This window comes from Notechis scutatus, chromosome Z, assembly GCF_049901735.1.
Source record: "Notechis scutatus isolate UNSWTSFEM ecotype Mainland chromosome Z, rNotScu1.2, whole genome shotgun sequence".
Taxonomy (NCBI): domain Eukaryota; kingdom Metazoa; phylum Chordata; class Lepidosauria; order Squamata; family Elapidae; genus Notechis; species Notechis scutatus.
In genome coordinates, this window is record NC_142025.1 from 121,553,644 (window position 1) to 121,573,676 (window position 20,033).

Sequence of the window (20,033 nt, forward strand, 5' to 3'; positions counted from 1 at the left end):
CTCTATCTATCTATCTATCTCTCTATCTATCCTTTCATCCATCCACTCCTTTTATCATCCATCCATCCATCCTGTCTGTCTATTATCTCTCTTTCTCTCTCATCTACATCAATCTATCATCTATCTCATCTATCATCTATGTACAGTATCTATCTGTCAGTCAGTCAGTCAGTCTGTCTGTCTGTCTATCCATCCATCCTCCCTACCACCCACCCACCCACCCTGTCTCATAAAACAGAGTAAAAGATTCCTCTGAAACAAACTAAATTCCTCTAAAACTAAAACAAATAAAGAACACTCTGAATTCTCCAAGGCACTTACTCGAAATGCAGACTTTCGTGGCCAGTTTATTGCCTGTATATTATCCCGAGTCAGCCTGGGAGGATCCTTAGGGGCTGGAACAAGCCCACGTCCTGCAGAGTTCGGCACACGCACCCCCTTTACGGCCTCGAGGACCCCAGCCCGGCTCCTGGGCCAGCTTCGCCCAACGCCAGCTGCTTCAGGGCCTCGGCTTCGAACCGGAAGGAATGCCAGCCCTCGGCAGCCGTCAGATCAACCGCCCCTCGCCGGAGGTAGAAATCGATGGCTGGGCGGTTCCAGTCCAGCACCCCCAGCCTCATTTGGGTGCAGCCTTTCTCCAAGGCAATCTGGGGGGTGGGAGGGCAGAGAAGAGGGGCTTAACTCCGTGGGGAGGGGCTTCCCTGGGAGGAGAGGGGCGGGAGGGGGCAGAAATTGGGTGGGTGGGTGGGTGTGCTGGCACGTGAGCCACAGCCATTGCACATGCACGCGCCTTCCAGCGGATTTCCGGCCTCCCAGAGGCTTGAGGAAAGGCTCTGCAGGCCGAAAAATAGGCCCGTTTCGCCCTTCTGGTATTTCCGGAAATACCGGAAGGGACGAAACGGGCCTATTTTTCGCCTGCAAAGCCTGCAGATGCTTTCAAGCCTCCTGGGAATGCCAAAAAAAAGGCCTCAAACGCGCTGAAAATCAGGAGGCATGGGGGGAAGGGGGCATGGGGTGGGGGGGCGTGTGCATTGCCTTCTGGGTGCCAGCCTACGACTACGCCCGGCCTGCGAGCGTGCCCGGCAAGCGCGCATGCAAGTTTTGGCCCAGGAGCCCAATTGCTACTTTGAAGACTTGTGGACTTCGACTCCCAGAATTCCCCAACCCAGGTGGCAGGCTGAGGGATCCTGGGAGTTGAAGTCCGCAGGTCTTAAAGGGGACTCCCACCTTTAACAACTCCAGCTTTGTGGAGCCAAGCGATGGAAGCTTGCAAGACACCCCTCCCCACTTGGGACAGTCTTCCGTTTTTGGCAAGCGGGGAGCCACAGTTGTGTTACCTTCGCAATCTCCCTCAACAGCTTCTGCCCGACTCCTTTCCCTGTACGGAGGAAGAAGAAAAAAACACAAACACACACCTCAACCACCCTGCCCGAGTCTCCACACTTACCTGGGATCCAAAATGGGCCCTGTGGAGACTCCAGCGAGGGGAGGGGCAGGGTGGGCGGGGCAAGCCAGGGGTGGGATTTGCCGTTTCACCGCACTGATTATAAAATTTGCAACCGGTTCACCTCAACCATTGCGAACCGGTAGCAGCCGATTCCTCCCTCCCACCCCTCCGCCATCATTTATATCAAGGGTTGCCAACTTTTTGGACCTTAGGGACCACCAAACCCATTGTTTTAAATCTGGTAGAGTGGAGACCCTGGGAAAATCCCACCCCCCATAAAAAGTCTGCAGGAAAATCCCCCCGGTTTTCCGACCAACTGATCGTTCTTGATTTGGGATCACGGGATACCGTCTCCAGCTCCGTTCTCAGCAGGAGAGAGAGGGAGAGAGAGAGAGAGACTTTGTCTGCCTGCAAGGAAAACAGCAGAAGCCGCAGAAGTCTTTCTTTCTCTCCCCCAAACTCCGCCAGAAATGAGTCTTGGTGAGACTTGTTGTGCCGGCGCAGCCTCTTGGAGCAGGAGGCCTTGCAGGGTCCCACAGACTCATTTCTGGGGCGAGTGGGGCAAGTTCCCCCTCCTCCCCTTCCCCCTCAATCCCTTGTGTTCCCGCGTAGCCTGGATTAATTGCTTTGGGGGGGAGACATTTCTCTGTGGACCACCCAAATTTCCTTGTGGACTACCAGTGGTCCCCATCCCACCGGTTGGCGACCACTGGCTTATATGGCCGCTTTCCACATCCTGCAGTTCAGGGACTGTATTTTGCGTTTTTCAGCCAAATGGCAGCTTAGCAAGCAACGGGCTCGCTTAACGACGGCAGGGCTCGCATAACGGCCGCAGCATTTGCTTAACCTTCAGCGCAAACAACACTGGGTCCCTCGCCCATTTCACGGCCGTTTGATCTCCTCGAAACGTGACAATTTTTGGAGGGGGGGTGTCAGCCTTACGACCGTTGCAGCGTCCCTGGGGTCACGCTTAGCGACAGACTCGTAAAAATGGGGGCAAAACTCGCTTAATGACGGCCTCGCTTAGCCACAGAGCTATTGGGGCTCCAAAAGGGTTGGTGGTCCGCTGTAGGGCAGCTTTTCCAATGCCCGCACGCCTGTGTCGATGCGCGCACGCACCCATTTATTATTATTATTTTTTAAACTATAATTCCTCGCCCGTTTGGCTGGGCTCCTGCCCCGCCCCTCCTCACCCCAAGCGAGCGACGTACCCCGAAATTCTGGCATGACGTACAGGTCTTCGGTGTAGACGTTCCTGCCTTTCCAGGTGCTGTAGGTAAAATAATAGAGGCCGTAACCAACGACGGTATGGCCTGGAGGGAAGAGAGAGAGAGAAAGAAAGAAAGAAAGAAAGAAAGAAAGAAAGAAAGAAAGAAAGAAAGAAAGAAAGAAAGAAAGAAAGAAAGAAAGAAAGAAAGAAAGAAAGAAAGAAAGAAAGAAAGAAAGAAAGAAAGAAAGAAAGAAAGGAAATAAATTGAATTTGTTTGGAAACGGGAGCTTTGGAAGTTCCCACGACTCCCAACGGCCAAATTCTGGCACCTTCAGCCATTTCTGGACCCCAAAATCCAAGCACACCTGGTGTTTCTCTGCTCCACCCGCTGAGACCTTGCTCCAAACTGCCCTACTTCCAAGCAGCGCCTGTCCGTGAAAAGACTAACAGGAGTTGGAAGGGGCCTCGGAGGTCATCCAGTCCAACCCCCCGGCTCAAGTAGGAGACCCTGTACCATTCCAGACTAATGGCTGTCTGATTCCTTCTTAAAAGACATACCTGTGCCTTACTGGGTCATCTGGTTCTGTTTGTGTATGGAGCACTTTAAGATATATGAACTTCAACTCCCAGAATCCCCCAATTCAAGGCGGATGGAACTTCAACTCCCAGAATCCCCCAATTTAAGGCGGATGGAACTTCAACTCCCAGAATCCCCAATTTAAGGTGGACAGACTTCAACTCCCAGAATCCCCCAATTTAAGGTGGAGGACTTCAACTCCCAGAATCCCCCAATTTAAGGCGGATGGAACTTCAACTCCCAGAATCCCCCAATTTAAGCTGGATGGACTTCAACTCCCAGAATCCCCCAATTTAAGCTGGATGGACTTCAACTCCCAGAACCCCCAATTTAAGGTGGATGGACTTCAATTCCCAGAATTCCCCAATTTAAGGCGGATAGAACTTCAACTCCCAGAATCCCCCAATTTAAGGCGGATAGAACTTCAACTCCCAGATTCCCCCAATTTAAGGCGGATGGAACTTCAACTCCCAGAATCCCCCAATTTAAGGCGGATGGAACTTCAACTCCCAGAATCCCCCAATTTAAGGCGGATGGAACTTCAACTCCCAGAATCCCCCAATTTAAGGCGGATGGACTTCAACTCCCAGAATCCCCAATTTAAGGCGGATGGAACTTCAACTCCCAGAATCCCCCAATTTAAGGCGGATAGAACTTCAACTCCCAGAATCCCGCAATTTAAGGCGGATGGAACTTCAACTCCCAGAATCCCCCAATTTAAGGTGGATGGAACTTCAACTCCCAGAATCCCCCAATTTAAGGCGGATGGACTTCAACTCCCAGAATCCCCCAATTTAAGGCGGATGGAACTTCAACTCCCAGAATCCCCAATTTAAGGCGGATGGAACTTCAACTCCCAGAATCCCCCAATTTAAGGCGGATGGACTTCAACTCCCAGAATCCCCCAATTTAAGGCGGATGGAACTTCATCTCCCAGAATCCCCCAATTTAAGGCGGATAGAACTTCAACTCCCAGAATCCCGCAATTTAAGGCGGATGGAACTTCAACTCCCAGAATCCCCCAATTTAAGGCGGATGGAACTTCAACTCCCAGAATCCCCCAATTTAAGGCGGATGGAACTCACAGAATTCCCCAACCAGCACTTTAAGAAGCATGGACTTCTGGGAGTTGAAGTCCACTCATCTTAAGGTTACTGAGGTTAATGAACACCGGTTCACCTCCCCCAGATATTAACGGGACCCCTCCTCACCCTCTTTGCTCCGGCATTCAGGGGGCAGCTCAGCCACCACACACTTGTAGAAGGGGTCCTGACCAAAGCCATCTTCCCGCAGCCCTGCGCAGGCCAAGTGGGAGAAAAATTAAATTTAAAAGGGGAAGGGGAAACCCCCATAAGGACAACTGCCCCCGGCCCCTCCAGGGATGCAAATCTTCCGAAGAAAAAAAAATAAAAAAATAAAATAAAACCAGGCTCTATTTATTGACCCTTTCAGTATAACAAGAGTGGTAGAAGGGGCCCTAGAGGTCTTCTAGCCCAACCCGCCCGTTCAAGCAGAAAATCATCTCCTTGGGACAGCAGTCCTTGACTTACAGCCCCAAATTTATGCTGACTCAGTGGGACACAGGTGCGGTGAGATTTGACTCCCCCGTACGACCTTCTTGGCCGCTGTTGTTAAGCGAACGGTCAGAGCGAATTATCCCAGCGGTTCAGCGAAGCGGGATTCGCTCGTTGGAAAGTTGCCAAAAAGGTTGGTCACGTGGGATCCACCCCCACCCACCCCTGGGGCGGGCGGGGGGGGGGAATGACACGTCATAAATACGAGTCGGTCGCCAACGGTGCGAATCTCGATCCGACGGTGCGTTAAGGGTGTGGGGAAATGGTCTCCTTTGTTTCAGCCGGTTCGCAGCGGTGTGGGAGAACCGGTTGCAAACTTGCCGAGGGGTTTGGTGGACCCCCGGTCACTAAATGAGTCGTCGTAAGTCAAGGACCACCTGTCATTTGCACCTGGGGGGGGCGAGGACCCCTCCCCTAATAAAAGACCAAGCCCACCACCGTCGTGGCCTCACCTTCATCCGTGATGGCCACTTGCAGGGAGAGCTTTTCAAATGCTGCCAATTCCTGGGAGGGGGCAACAAAAAAGAGAGAGAGAAAAGACCCCCATCAGGGGCTCTGCAGACTGGGCTGACCCATTAGGGTGTGGGAGGGGGCAATGTCTTGCAAAACTCCCCCTTTAAAAGCCCCCTCCCTCTTGCAAAACTCCCCTTTAAAAGCCCCTCCCTCTTGCAAAACTCCCCTCCCTTTAAGAGCCCCCTCTTGCAAAACTCCCCTCCTTTAAGAGCCCCTCCCTCTTGCAAAGCTCCCCTCCTTTAAAAGCCCCTCCCTCTTGCAAAGCTCCCCTTTAAAAGCCCCCTCTTGCAAAACTCCACCTTTAAAAGCCCCTCCCCTCTTGCAAAACTCCCCTCCCTTTAAAAGCCCCCCGCCCGCTTGCAATGGCTCGCCCCCTCCCCCTTGGAGCTTCCCCCCACGCCCACCCGGATCATGCGCCCCACTTCCGCGCAATCCTCGGCTCTGGCCGGCCGGACGGTGGTGGTGGCGGCGGCGAAGTCCATGGCTGCAGCGGCCACTTCCCAACCCCTCCACCCCCACCCCCGAGGACTACATCTCCCAGCAAGCCCTGGGCGGGGATGTGGGGGGAGAGAGAGAGAGAGAGAGAGAGAGAGAGAGGAGGAGGAAGAGCGGTCCTAATGCGGGTTGGCTTCGGTTTAATAGGCGCCCAGACGGAGGCTGGTGGGCGGGTCGGGTCAAGAGTTGCAATTCTTGCATGGGGTTTGGAGCCCAGCAGCCGGGAAGACTTCAACTCCCAGAAGGCCCCAGCCAGCTGGGGAATTCTGGGAGTTGGAGTCCCACATGTGGCTGGCTGGGGGATTCTGGGAGTCGGAGTCCCAACTGCATCCAGCTGGAGGATTCTGAGTCTTGTTTTGTCTGTTATTGTTTTGCTTTATATCTTTTATTTAGTTAATGACTTTATTCTATTTATCTTATGGATTAATTTATTATTTTGTGATATTTATTATTTATTGCTATTATATTTAAAGCTTTCTTGTTGCTGTTTTTTTATTTCTTTATTTCTCCCGCCTTTTATTCATTCAGTGACTTTCTCATATTTATAAATACACTACTAAATACACTACTAACATGAGCAGCATCCTGCCCACGCGCTTTTATCTTTCTTGGTGACTTCAATCTACCTCATATTGACTGGACCCTAAATGAATGTACAACTGAACCCATACACGCAACCTTCTACAACGCTGTTACAAATCTGGGACTGGAACAACTAGTAAACAACAACACTAGACTAAACAACTGCCTCGATCTCATCTTCTGCAATAGTTTGAATTTAATTTACGGAATACAAACTAAAGAAACCTTTTCCAGCAGTGACCACAATATGATTGACTTTTGTCTCAACATACGCCCACACAAAAATCATCACAATGACGTAATCCCCAATTATAACTTCAAAAAGGCAACTATGATCTTACAGACAACTATCTCTCATCCCTTGGTTGGCAATCTCTATTCACTGGATGCAATACTGTTGAAGACCATTACAACATATTTTTACTTGAAGTCAAAAGAGTCATCAAACTATATGTAACAACAACAACTCCCCAAAAAAAAAAACCAGATTACCCATAACAATAAGGAAACTTCAATCCAAAAAGAGATCACTCTGGCGGAAAAACAAATCTGGTCACGTTGCCAATTTCAAAAGTTGATACAAAAATTTATGCCACCAGATAAAGACTGAATGCACCAATTATCACATTAAACAAGAGGAAAACCTTCTTCCCACCAATTCCACCCGTGCTTTCTACAATTTTGTAAACAACAAACTAAAAGACTCAAGGTCTATCCCACCCTTGATAGGACCTGATGGTAAAGACTGCAACGACGACACCATTAAAGCCAACATCTTTAACACATTCTTCGGCTCAGTATTTGTAAACAGCAATGGATCATGCCCAGTATTTCCTAGCCGTACCACAGATAACAACAATGATCTAATACATATCGATTTTACAGAAGACGATGTTGAGAAAGCACCACGCAATCTAAAACCATCTCTATCTATTGGACCGGACGGAATACGTGCCTACGTCTTAAAAAGCTATCCACTGCCATAGCCAAACCTCTAAGCATAATCTTTGAAAAATCTTTCAGGACCAGCTCCTTGCCTAACCTATGGTCACAAGCCACAGTCATCCCCATCTTCAAAAAAGGGAGACCCCAGCCTAGTTGAAAATTACAGACCAATCTCCTTATGCTGCGTCACCTGTAAAGTCGTGGAATCAATTATTAACCAATCCATCATCCTCCACTTAGAGACAAACAACCTACTCTCCAATAAACAATTTGGTTTCAGGAAAAAACTATCCTGTAATCTGCAACTCTTACACTGCAAAAACATATGGACTACACAACTCGATCAGGGCAAAGCAATAGACACAATCTACATAGACTTCTGTAAAGCCTTTGATTCAGCGGTACACGACAAACTACTCCTAAAACTAAAATCTTATGGTATCTCTGGACAACTGAATAACTGGAAAGAAGCATTCCTGTCAAACAGACAACAAATGGTCAAAATTGGGACCATCCTATCAAATTCTGTACCTGTCAACAGTGGTGTCCCCCAAGGCAGCGTTCTAGGACCAATTCTCTTCATACTCTACATAAATGGCCTCTGTGATCATATTAAGAGCAACTGCGTTCTCTTCGCTGATGATGTAAAGCTGTTCAACACCACCGACAATACTGCTACCCTTCAAAAAGACCTCGACTATATATCAGAATGGTCAAACAAATGGCAACTTCAAATCTCAACAAATAAATGCTCTGTCTTACATATTGACAAAAAAAATCAGAAAATAAAATACAGGATGAATAGTCAAGACCTTGTTGATGATCCAAGCTCCGTCAAGGACCTTGGAGTAACTCATCTCTAATGATCTAAGGGCTAGAGCCCACTGTAACTACAGAGCCAAAAAGGCGTTAAGAGTTGTTAACCTAATCCTAAGTAGCTTTTTCTCCGGTAATATCACACTACTAACTAGAGCATACAAAACATTTGCATAGACCAATACTCGAATACAGCTCATCAGTCTGGAACCCACATTACGTATCTGATATTAGCACAATTGAGAAAGTCCAGAAATATTTCACAAGAAGAGTTCTCCACTCCTCTACTCGTTGCAGAAGACCTTATGCCACCAGACTTGAAATTCTAGACCTAGAAAATCTAGAACTATGCCGCCTTCGGTCCGATCTAAGTATAGTATATAAAATCATACATTGCAATGTCCTTCCTGTCAATGAATACTTCAGCTTCAACCCTTTCCTAAGAGGTCTGTAGGGGGCGTGCATAAGCGCACCAATGTGCCTACCGTCCCTGTCCTATTGTTTCTTTTATTTTTCTTATACGTACCCATTTCATGTATTCATAACTATGTATATACTTATACCTGTTATCTTGTAAGCAATTGACAAATTAAACAAATAAATAAAAAATAAAAATAAATAAATTTATCTTACGGATCAATTTATCTTAAGTTTGTGATATTTGTTGTTTCTTATCACATTAAACGCTTTTCTCTCAATGGTGTTGCCTTATGTTCTGTATGGTTTTTCCATTTATTAACTGGTTAAGTTTTTTTTTAGCATTTTCTCATTCTAATTCGGAGCGACTCCGATCTATGTACGGCAAATACAGACACATGCGCACACACACACACACACACACACACACACGGAAAACAACCAATATGTGAAACACATCTATTTTTTTTTTTTAATTGTCTCTTCTTCCTTCTGGAATCGCAGCCATTTTTTTCCTTCCACTTTGGCTTCTCAGTGCTTTGATTTCAGAGAATGAAATAGAGTTGTCGTGGCAGGTTGTGGTTTTTTTTTTTTGTGTGTGTGTGTGTATGGTTGTGTAGGTGTGTGAGGGTTGCGCACCGGGCTGTGTATGGCTGGAGGCGACACTGCCAGCGGCCTCATCATCTCCACAAGGCCCCTCCGGGCGCTGCCACATCTGATGAAACCACAACTTTTGTGAGCCTGCTTCAAAGTGTGTGTGTGTGTGTGTGTGTGTGTGTGTGTGTGTGTGTGTGGGACTCCAACTCCCATTGTTCCCGGGCCTGGCCTCGAATACCCCTGCTGTGTAGCAGGTCGGCAAAGAAGGCGGTTGTGACCTTGGGACGTGTGTGTGTGTCGTAGGCCCTGGTGTGGTTGTGTGGGGATTGTGTGTCATGCGTGTGTCCGTGCCAACGGGAGTGAGAATGAGAACGAGTGATGCAAGAGTGTTGCAAAGAAGCTTAAACATTAGTGAGGCGGCCAACCGAGAAGGACACTGTGTGCTCATCCGGCTCAGCCCCCAGTTGAAAAAAAATATGTGCGGCTTGGTCACGAGTTCGAGATCCTGTCACTTGGTCACGAGTTCAAGATCCCAATAAATTAAACCCCCCCCCCATCACCTCTTTTAGGGGGTGAGCCCCTTTTGTTGGGCGACCTTCAAACAAGGGAGCATCGGATGAGTCAAGCGAGGGCTGTTGTTGGTCAGCTTGACTTTTGTAGAGCCTCCACTTTCAGGAGCAGTCTACCTCTTATGTCAGCTGTTGGGGAGGGGGTGGGGTTTTTCCCCCCTTTTCTCACTGGTGTGTCTCATCTGGTGGGTTCTTCTGTCTCCAGATGTTTCTGGCTTCTTCCAAAACTCTTAAAAGCTGCCCAGGGTGTTTATATCTTTTATAAATAAATTGAATTTTGAGAAGGCCAGTCCTCTGCTGAGATTGGGGTGGGGGCAGCTATAAAAATGGAAAAGAAAGAAGGGAGGAAGGAAAGGAGGGAGGGAGGGAGAAAGAAAGGGAAAGGAAAGAAAAAGGAGGGAGGGGGAAGGAAGGAAAGAAGAGAAAGGGAGGGGAAAAGGAAAAAAGGAAGGAAGAGAAAGGAAAAAAGGGAAAGAAAGGGACAGGAAGGGAAGAAAGAAGAGAAAGAAAGGAAAAGGACAGAGGAAGGAAGAAAAGAGAAGGAATATAAAAAAGGGAAGAAAGGAAGGGACGGAGGTAGGAAATAAGAAAGAGAGAGAGAAGAAAGAAAAAGGGACAGAGGAAGGAAGGAAAGAAAGAAAAAGGAAGGAAAGAAAGGGATAGAGGGAAGGAGGGAGGAAGAGAAAGAAAAGAAAAAAGGGACAGGGGAAGGAAGGAAAGAAGGAAGAGAAAGAAAAAAAGAAAGGAAGGGACAGGGAGGAAGGAAGGAAGAGAAAGGAAAGAAGAAAAAGAAAGAAAAAAGGGACAGGGGAAGGAAGGAAAAAGAAGGAAGAGAAAGAAAAAAAGGAAAGAAAGAAAGGGACAAGAAGGAAGAGAAAGGAAAGAAAGAAAAAGGGACAGGAAGGGAGGAAAGAGAAAGAAGAGAAAGAAAAAAAGGAAAGAAAAAGAAAGGGACAGAGGGAGGGAGAGAAAAGGAGGAAAGAGAAGAGAAAGAAAAAAAAGGAAGGAAGGGACAGATGAAAGGGGGAAAGAGAAGGGAAGAGAAAGGAAAGAAAGGAAAGAAAGAAGAAAAAGGGACAGAGGAAGGGAGGAAAGAGGAAGAGAAAGGAAAGAAAGAAAGACAGGAGGGAGGGAGGGAGGAAGAGAAAGGAAAGAAAGAAGAAAAGAGGGACAGGAAGGAAGGAAAGAAGAGAAAGAAAAAGGTAAAAAGAAAGGAACACAGGAATGGAGAAAGGAACCAAGGAAAAGGAAGGAAGAGGGAAAAAAAGAAAGAGAAAAAAAACCTGCTTGCTCCTTTCCAACTAACACATTCTATAACTTAAATTTCCTTCTGAATTCCTTTTTTTAAAAAAAAAATCTTTTCAGATTGTGGTTTTAATGCTTTTAATCTAAATTTTTTTTTTAAAAAAAATCTAATTTTCCATTTTTCTATTTCCCCCCTCCCCACTTGCTGCCCTTCCCCCTCCTGCCTCCCTCCTCCCCTCCTTCTCCCCCCAGGAGGGGCCAAGGGTGAGATCTCGCCAACTGGGTCAAGCCAAGGGGGTGGGAGGAGGCCCCCTCCCGCCCTTAAAGCGGCTGAGCCGAGCCCAGAGGCAGGCAGAGAAGAAGGAGGAGGAACCGAGCAGGACCGGGAACCATGAGCTTTGTGGTCCGCCCATGCGCCCCCAGGGACCTGAAGGACATTATGCGCCTGGTCAAGGTGAGGCTGGATGGGGGCTGAGCCAGCCGCTTGCCCGTGAGGGGGGAAGAAGTAAGGCTAGTAGATCGATAAGTGGGTAGGGAAAAAAAACAGGGTTGGAAGGGACCTCTGAGGTCCTCTAGTCCAGCCCCCCTCCCCCAACTCCCACTCAGGCAGGAAACCCGACAGAACTAAGGGGGATCCAATCTCTTCTTCAAAACGTCCAGGGCTGGGGAAACTCCCGTTAGAATTGCAAGAGGGGGAAGAGAAGGAATACGATACGGTCTGGAATGAAATGGTACAGAGAGAGAGAGAGAGAGAGAGAGAGAGAGAGAGAGAGAGAGAAGGGGAGAGGGAGCAGGAGAGAGAGGGGAGAGGGAGGGGGAGAGTAGAGAGAAAGGGAGAAGGGGAGAGGGAGCAGGAGAGAGGGAGAGGTGGGAGGGGGAGAGATGGGAAAGAGAGGGAAGACAGGAAGAGGGAGAGAGAGGGGGAAGGGAGAGGGGGAGAGGAAGTGGGAGAGAGGAGAGAGAGGAGAGAGATGGAGCGGAGAGAGGGAGAGAGAGGGAGGGAGAGAGGGAGAAGGGGAGGGGGAGGGAGAGTGAGAGTGAGGGGAGAGAGGGAGGGAGAGAGATGGGAAAGAGAGGGAAGACAGGAAGAGGGAGAGAGAGGGGGAAGGGAGAGGGGAGAGGAAGTGGGAGAGAGGAGAGAGAGAGGAGAGAGAGATGGAGCGGGGAGAGAGGGAGAGAGAGGGAGAGTGAGAGGGAGAGGGAGAGAGGGAGGGAGAGTGAGAGTGAGGGGGAGAGAGGGAGGGAGAGAGGGAAAGAGAGAGGTGTGTATGTATGTATATTGTTAGTGGAAACTGGGAAAGTTGATGCCACAACCCTGGAAATATTGTATTTGTGTTGTTTTTAACTGTGTAAAACTTAATAAACATTTATTTTACTTTAAAAAGAACAAAGAAAAAAAAACACACCTTCCAGCCTTGGAGCTTCCCCCACGTCCAGTGGCAAGCAGTTCCACAGGCTTTATTGTTCCCCTCGGGGGGGTGTGTGTGTCAGGGAAACGGCTTCGGAGTTCTCCATTGCTTCTCTCCCAGTCCTCGTCTTGCGCCCAACGCGGGGCCCCGGGGCCTCCTCCCTTGACTTTGCTGCTCAGCTGGGGAGGTTGTCGGTCCCGGGACGCTACGAGTCGAGTCGGCGTCCGAATTTTGCAGTGGTTCCCTAGTTTGAAGACAGGTCGTAAGTCTGGGTCCCCCCCCAGTGTCCTTTCAACAACGGTCACTAAACAAACAGTCGTAAGGCGAGGACTCCCTGTATTCTTGAACACCCTTTGTTTATGGCAAAAGGAGAGGAAACTTGGATCTCTTAAGAGCCGTGATTTTTCCTCGTAGCGACTCAACAAACCCCCCCTCCCCGAGATCTGACAGCCCGTCATAAATCCGGGACGTTTCTTTCTTTTTTCTTTTTTCTCGTCTCTCCACAGGACATCGCCATCATTTACAACGTCCCTCTGGAAAGCCTTTCGACCAACGTCCAAGGTATGAGATAAGGAGGACAAAGGGTTTCCGCACAGGTGCAAAATTCATCTTTACTCGTCGACTTCGACTCCCAATTTGTTAGAAATGGTGTAGGATCTCCTGCTTGGGTGGGGTTGGGGGTTGGACTAGATGACCTACGAGGTCTCTTCCAACTCTGTTAATTCTTTCCCAGAATTCCCCGTTCAACCATGCCCTAGAACGGAGAGATTGCAAAGGAAGGGATTACAAGAGAGTAAGCAGGCAGAGAGAAATGTGAACGAAAAGAACATTAAAAATGTGGATTAAAAGAACATTAAAAATGTGGATTAAAAGAACATTAAAAATGTGGATTAAAAGAAAATTAAAAATGTGGATTAAAAGAACATTAAAAATGTGGATTAAAAGAACAAAATATGGATTAAAAGAACATTTTTAAAATGTGGTTTAAAAGAACATTTTTAAAATGTGGATTAAAAGAACATTAAAAATGTGGATTAAAAGAACATTAAAAAGTGAATTAAAAAACATTTTAAAACATGAATTAAAAGAACATTAAAAATGTAAATTAAAAGAACATTTTAAAATGTGAATTAAAAGAACATTAAAAATGTGAATGAAAAAAACATTTTAAAAATGTGAATGAAAAGAACATTAATGTGGATTAAAAGAACATTAAAAATGTGGATTAAAAGAACATTTTAAAACATGAATTAAAAGAACATTAAAAATGTGAATTAAAAGAACATTTTAAAATGTGAATTAAAAGAACATTAAAAATGTGAATGAAAAGAACATTTTAAAAATGTGAATGAAAAGAACATTTAAAAAATGTGAATGAAAAGAACATTAAAAAGTGAATTAAAAGAACATTTTAAAAAACGTGGATTAAAAGAACATTTTAAAAATATGGATTAAAACAACATTAAAAATGTGGATTAAAAGAACATTAAAAAGTGAATTAAAAGAACATTAAAAAGTGAATTAAAAGAACATTTTAAAACATGAATTAAAAGAACATTAAAAATGTGAATTAAAAGAACATTTTAAAATGTGAATTAAAAGAACATTAAAAAGTGGATTAAAAGAACATTAAAAATGTGGATTAAAAGAACATTTTAAAAATGTGAATTAAAAGAATATTAAAAAGTGGATTAAAAGAACATTAAAAAAGTGGATTAAAAGAACATTTAAAAGTGAATTTAAAAGAACATTTTAAAAATGTGAATGAAAAGGACATTTTAAAAATGTGAATTAAACCACCCAAAAAATGACAAATTTCATTGCAAACACAACTCAGGTGAGGTCAAAAGGCCGGAGGAGAGGAAGGGGGCAAACGGTCCCCCAAATCTCTGCCCCCCCCATAGCTCTGCCTTTTCCAGCTGACAAAGTCGGCCTTTCCCCCCTCCCCAAAAAAGACCCTTTTCCTCCCCGTCTTTTCTCCAGAGCTGGAAAAAGCCGGATTCGGGCCCGCCCAAAATTTGAGTGTTTCGTGGCTGAGATCCCTCCGGAGCGCCGGAAGAACCCCGAAGGTCTGTGAAGTGAACCCGATGGAGCCTCCTCTCTCGTTGGGGAGGGGGCCTGACAGGGCCAGGGGAGAGGGGAGGACTGGAGGGGGCTGGGGAAAAGGGGGAAAAGTCAGGGGCCATGGCTGTCCGACTCAGCTGCCCCTTGGCCCTCTTGGGGGCTCTGATGCCGGGGGATTTCCACCCCTGGCTCTCTTGGGCAGAGGAGCAGGGAGGGGCAGAGGATGGAAAGGGGCCCTCAACTGAATCCCTCCCTCCCCCTCTTCCTTCCTTCCTTCCTTCCTTCCTTTTTCTTCCTTCCTTTTATTTGTTCTCTCCTTCCTTCATTCTTTCCTTCCTTCCTTCCTTTTTCTTCCTTCCTTTTTATTTGTTCTCCCTCTTTCTCCTTCCTTTTCTCTCCTTCCTTCTCTTCCTTCCTTTCCTTCCTTCCTTTCTTTTTCATCTTTCTCCTCCCCTCCTTCCCTCTCTCCCTCTTTTCTTTCTGTCTTTTTTCTTTTTCTTTCTTTTTTCTCTCTCTCTTTCTCCTCCCTTCCTCTCTTTCTCCTTTTCCCTTTGTTTCTTTCCTTCCTTTTTGATCTTTCCTCTCCTTCCCTCCTTCCCTTTCTTTCTTTTTTTCTTTTTCTTCCTTTCTCCTTCCTTCCTGTCCTTCCTTCCTTTATCATCTTTCCCCTTCTTTCTTTCTTTCTTTCTTTTCTTTCTTTCTTTCTTTCTTTCTTTCTTTCTTTCTCACTTTCCCCTTCTTTCCATCTTTCGTTCTTTCCTTCCTTCCTTCTTTTCTTCCTCCCTCCCTTTCTTCTTTCTTTCTTTCTTTCTTTTTCTTTCTTTCTTCTTTCTCTTTCTTTCTTTCTTGCTGTCTTTTTCTTACTTTCTTTCTCTTTCCTTCTCCTTCTTTCCATCTTTCTTTTTTCCCTTCCTTCCTTTTCTTTCTTTCTTTCATTTCTTTCTTTCATTCTTTCTTTCTCACTTTCCCCTTCTTTCCATCTTTCATTCTTTCCTTCCGTCCTTTTCTTCCTCCCATCCTTTCTTCTTCCTTTCTTTTCTTAAATCCTTCTTTTCTTTCTTCCTCTTTCTTTCTTTCTTTCTTTCTTTCTTTCTTTCTTTCTTTCTTTCTTTCTTTCTTCTTTCTCTTTCTTTCCTTTTCTTTCGTTCTCTTTCTTTCCCCTTCTTTCCATCTTTCCTTTTTCCCTTCCCTTTCTTTCTTTCTTTCTTTCTTTCTTTCTTTCTTTCTTTCTTTCTTTCTTTCTTTCTTTCTTTCTTTCTTTCTTTCTTTCTTTCTCCTTCTTTCCTCCTTTCTTTCTTTCCATCTTTCTTTCCTTCCTTCCTTCCTTCCTCCATCCCTTCCCTTTCTTTCCTCCCTCCCTCCCTCCCTTCCCTTTCTTTCCTTCCTTCCTTCCTTCCTCCCTCCCTTCCCTTCCCTTTCTCTCCTTTCTTTCTCTCCTTCCTTCCTCCATCCTTTCCCTTTCCCTCCTTCCTTCCTTCCTTCCTTCCTTCCTTCCTTCCTTCCTTCCTTCCTTCCTTCCTTCCTTCCTTCCTTCCTTCCTGCATCCCTTGCCTTTCTCTCCTCCTCCTCCCTCCCTCCCTCCCTCCATCCCTTCCCTTTCTCTCCTTCCTTCCTTCCTTCCTTCCTTCCTTCCTTCCTTCCTTCCTTCCTTCCTTCCTTCCTTCCTTCCTTCCTTCCTTCCTTCCTTCCTTCCTTCCTTCCTTCTTTTCTCTCCCTACAGGTCGCAGCCTGGCTGGGTATGTCCTGTCCTCCTACACCTACAGCAGCTGGAAAGGAAGGAATCTCTACATAGACAATTTTTACGTCATGCCGGAATTCAGAGGTGAGGTTGCAAAACCGCCCCGGCCGACTGGGCTCCCCTTCCCTGCCCAGCCGCAGCAGCAGGCGTGACCCTGGTTCGCCAAGGGAGCCACACTGGGCTGCATTCACACAACCTCCTCATCTGGAAACCGGGCTGAATAACTCCCAGCGCCTGAGTTCACACACCACTCTCTCCCTTCCAGGAATGCGGATTGGGAACTCCCTGCTGAAGGAGGCGGCCAAGGTGAGGCCCCGAAGGCGGGGCTAGAACTCCCTGTCTCCTGGTGATTGGCCCAAAATCACCCAGGTGGCTTTCGTGCCTAAGGCGGGACTAGAACTCCCATTCTCCTGGTGATTGGCCCAAAGTCACCCAGCTGGCTTTGCGTGCCTAAGGCGGGACTAGAACTCCCACTCTCCTGGTGATTGGCCCAAAGTCACCCAGCTGGCTTTCATGCCTAAGGCGGGACTAGAACTCCCATTCTCCTGGTGATTGGCCCAAAGTCACCCAGGTGGCTTTCGTGCCTAAGGCGGGACTAGAACTCCCATTCTCCTGGTGATTGGCCCAAAGTCACCCAGCTGGCTTTCGTGCCTAAGGCGGGACTAGAACTCCCACTCTCCTGGTGATTGGCCCAAAGTCACCCAGCTGGCTTTCATGCCTAAGGCGGGACTAGAACTCCCATTCTCCTGGTGATTGGCCCAAAGTCACCCAGCTGGCTTTCATGCCTAAGGCGGGACTAGAACTCCCATTCTCCTGGTGATTGGCCCAAAGTCACCCACCTGGCTTTCGTGCCTAAGGCGGGACTAGAACTCCCCGTCTCCTGGTGATTGGCCCAAAGTCACCCACCTGGCTTTCGTGCCTAAGGCGGGACTAGAACTCCCATTCTCTGGTGATTGGCCCAAAGTCACCCAGCTGGCTTTCATGCCTAAGGCGGGACTAGAACTCCCATTCTCCTGGTGATTGGCCCAAAGTCACCCACCTGGCTTTCGTGCCTAAGGCGGGACTAGAACTCCCCGTCTCCTGGTGATTGGCCCAAAATCACCCAGCTGGCTTTCGTGCCTAAGGCGGGACTAGAACTCCCATTCTCCTGGTGATTGGCCCAAAGTCACCCAGCTGGCTTTCGTGCCTAAGGCGGGACTAGAACTCCCGTCTCCTGGTGATTGGCCCAAAGTCACCAACCTGGCTTTCGTGCCTAAGGCGGGACTAGAACTCCCATTCTCCTGGTGATTGGCCCAAAGTCACCCAGCTGGCTTTCATGCCTAAGGCGGGACTAGAACTCCCATTCTCCTGGTGATTGGCCCAAAGTCACCCAGCTGGCTTTCATGCCTAAGGCGGGACTAGAACTCCCATTCTCCTGGTGATTGGCCCAAAGTCACCCACCTGGCTTTCGTGCCTAAGGCGGGACTAGAACTCCCGTCTCCTGGTGATTGGCCCAAAGTCACCCACCTGGCTTTCGTGCCTAAGGCGGGACTAGAACTCCCATTCTCCTGGTGATTGGCCCAAAGTCACCCAGCTGGCTTTTCGTGCCTAAGGCGGGACTAGAACTCCCATTCTCCTGGTGATTGGCCCAAAGTCACCCACCTGGCTTTCGTGCCTAAGGCGGGACTAGAACTCCCCGTCTCCTGGTGATTGGCCCAAAGTCACCCACCTGGCTTTCGTGCCTAAGGCGGGACTAGAACTCCCATTCTCCTGGTGATTGGCCCAAAGTCACCCACCTGGCTTTCGTGCCTAAGGCGGGACTAGAACTCCCCGTCTCCTGGTGATTGGCCCAAAATCACCCAGCTGGCTTTCGTGCCTAAGGCGGGACTAGAACTCCCCGTCTCCTGGTGATTGGCCCAAAGTCACCCAGCTGGCTTTCCTGCCTAAGGCGGGACTAGAACTCCCCGTCTCCTGGTGATTGGCCCAAAGTCACCCAGCCGGCTTTTGTGCCTAAGGCGGGACTAGAACTCCCCGTCTCCTGGTGATTGGCCCAAAGTCACCCAGCTGGCTCGTGCCTAAGGCGGGACTAGAACTCCCGTCTCCTGGTGATTGGCCCAAAGTCACCCAGCTGGCTTTCGTGCCTAAGGCGGGACTAGAACTCCCGTCTCCTGGTGATTGGCCCAAAGTCACCCAGCTGGCTTTGTGCCTAAGGCGGGACTAGAACTCCCCGTCTCCTGGTGATTGGCCCAAAGTCACCCAGCTGGCTTTCGTGCCTAAGGCGGGACTAGAACTCCCATTCTCCTGGTGATTGGCCCAAAGTCACCCAGCTGGCTTTCGTGCCTAAGGCGGGACTAGAACTCCCATTCTCCTGGTGATTGGCCCAAAGTCACCCAGCTGGCTTTCGTGCCTAAGGCGGGACTAGAACTCCCATTCTCCTGGTGATTGGCCCAAAGTCACCCAGCTGGCTTTCGTGCCTAAGGCGGGACTAGAACTCCCATTCTCCTGGTGATTGGACCAAAGTCACCCAGCAGGCTTTCGTGCCTAAGGCGGGACTAGAACTCCCATTCTCCTGGTGATTGGCCCAAAGTCACCCAGCTGGCTTTCGTGCCTAAGGCGGGACTAGAACTCCCATTCTCCTGGTGATTGGCCCAAAGTCACCCAGCTGGCTTTCGTGCCTAAGGCGGGACTAGAACTCCCATTCTCCTGGTGATTGGCCCAAAGTCACCCAGCTGGCTTTCGTGCCTAAGGCGGGACTAGAACTCCCAGTCTCCTGGTTCTACCCCGATGTCCAAGATGGGACAAACCAAGTGGGGGGGGGGTGGGGCAGGGGGTGCAGCGCTGACCCTTTGCAAATTGCTTTTTCGTCCCCCTCCCCATATTCCAGGCTGCCTGGCAACAAGGCTGTTCGGAGCTTCACATGCATGTTTCTTACCTGAAGCCCGAAAATATGTCTTACCTGGTGAGGCGCGGCGGCGAGAACCTCACGCTCCAAGATGGCTGGAGGCTGTTTCGGTTTTATGGGGACCGGCTCTTCAAAATGGTGGATCAGAGCCGGGCCTAGCCTCAAAGGGATGCGGCTTTGTGGGGGACTGAGCCCCAGCCCACCCCACCAGCTAGGCTGGCATTGTGCCCCTGTCCAGGCTGAGCTGGTGTGTTCCTGAGCATGTCCAAAGTGCCCTGTGCGATTGGGAAGTGGAGGATGGGAAGCGGCTGGGAAGCATGGGTGCTGGGACTGAAAGGTCCAATAAATTAAAACAAAGTAAAATAAACTTTTGCAAAAAATAAATAAATCTCGTGGCCTTTATTTTAATCTATAACCGTGATTTCATCTTTAATCTATAACCATGATTTAATCTTTAGTCTATAACCCTGATTTAATCTTTCATCTATAACCATGATTTAATCTTTAGTCTATAACCCTGATTTAATCTTTAGTCTATAACTGTGCTTTAATCTTTAATTATAACCCTGATTTAATATTTAATTATAACCCTGATTTAATATTTAATCTATAACCCTGATTTAATCTTTAGTCTATAACCATGATTTCATCTTTATAACCGTGATTTAATAACCATGGTTTCATCTAACCCTGATTTAATCTTTAGTCTATAACTGTGCTTTAATCTTTAATCTATAACCCTGATCTAATCTTTAGTCTATAACCGTGATTTCATCTTTATAACCGTGATTTAATAACCATGGTTTCATCTAACCCTGATTTCATCTTTAATCTATAACCATGATTTGGAATCCTCTTTTCTTTTTAATATTTCACCAGTTTCTCGAGGTGACTTTGGACTTTAGTCCCCTGATGCTGGCACCCCTCTGGTTTCACCCCCCCCATCACACTCCC

At 47.7% G+C, this 20,033-nt stretch overlaps 2 protein-coding genes across 3 annotated transcripts; one reads left to right on the forward strand and one right to left on the reverse strand.

The window, feature by feature from the left end:
• Positions 1-317: 317 nt before the first annotated feature.
• Positions 318-5,860, reverse strand: LOC148129203 (thialysine N-epsilon-acetyltransferase-like). 2 transcript variants are annotated; one of them, XM_087947622.1, is made up of 6 exons: positions 5,726-5,860; positions 5,261-5,312; positions 4,446-4,529; positions 2,659-2,760; positions 1,338-1,378; positions 318-647 (listed from the first exon to the last, which is right to left on the reverse strand). In XM_087947622.1, exons 1-6 carry the CDS (start codon positions 5,801-5,803, stop codon positions 441-443), a joined length of 564 nt encoding a protein of 187 aa, XP_087803748.1. In that variant the 5' UTR covers positions 5,804-5,860; the 3' UTR covers positions 318-440. The 2 variants fall into 2 exon arrangements, with proteins under 2 accessions (XP_087803748.1, XP_087803750.1); XM_087947624.1 differs by having other exon boundaries at positions 5,744-5,841.
• Positions 5,861-11,301: 5,441 nt separating this feature from the next.
• On the forward strand, positions 11,302-19,467 carry LOC113431448 (diamine acetyltransferase 1-like). The gene is given in 7 exon segments (XM_087948158.1): positions 11,302-11,441; positions 12,903-12,957; positions 14,380-14,403; positions 14,406-14,465; positions 16,181-16,282; positions 16,464-16,504; positions 19,062-19,467. Coding segments are annotated over 7 exon segments (522 nt in total). The 5' UTR covers positions 11,302-11,378; the 3' UTR covers positions 19,239-19,467.
• The last annotated feature ends 566 nt before the right edge of the window (positions 19,468-20,033 follow it).

Bases quoted from the DNA above. Each gene is read 5' to 3' on its own strand.
- LOC148129203 (XM_087947622.1), bottom strand. From the start codon at position 5,803: ATGGACTTCGCCGCCGCCACCACCACCGTCCGGCCGGCCAGAGCCGAG. The intron at 4,530-5,260 runs GTGAGGCCACGA...TGGCCTGCGCAG, and splicing joins AGTGGCCATCACGGATGAAG to GGCTGCGGGAAGATGGCTTT. The intron at 648-1,337 runs GTAACACAACTG...CCCACCCCCCAG, and splicing joins TGTTGAGGGAGATTGCGAAG to ATTGCCTTGGAGAAAGGCTG.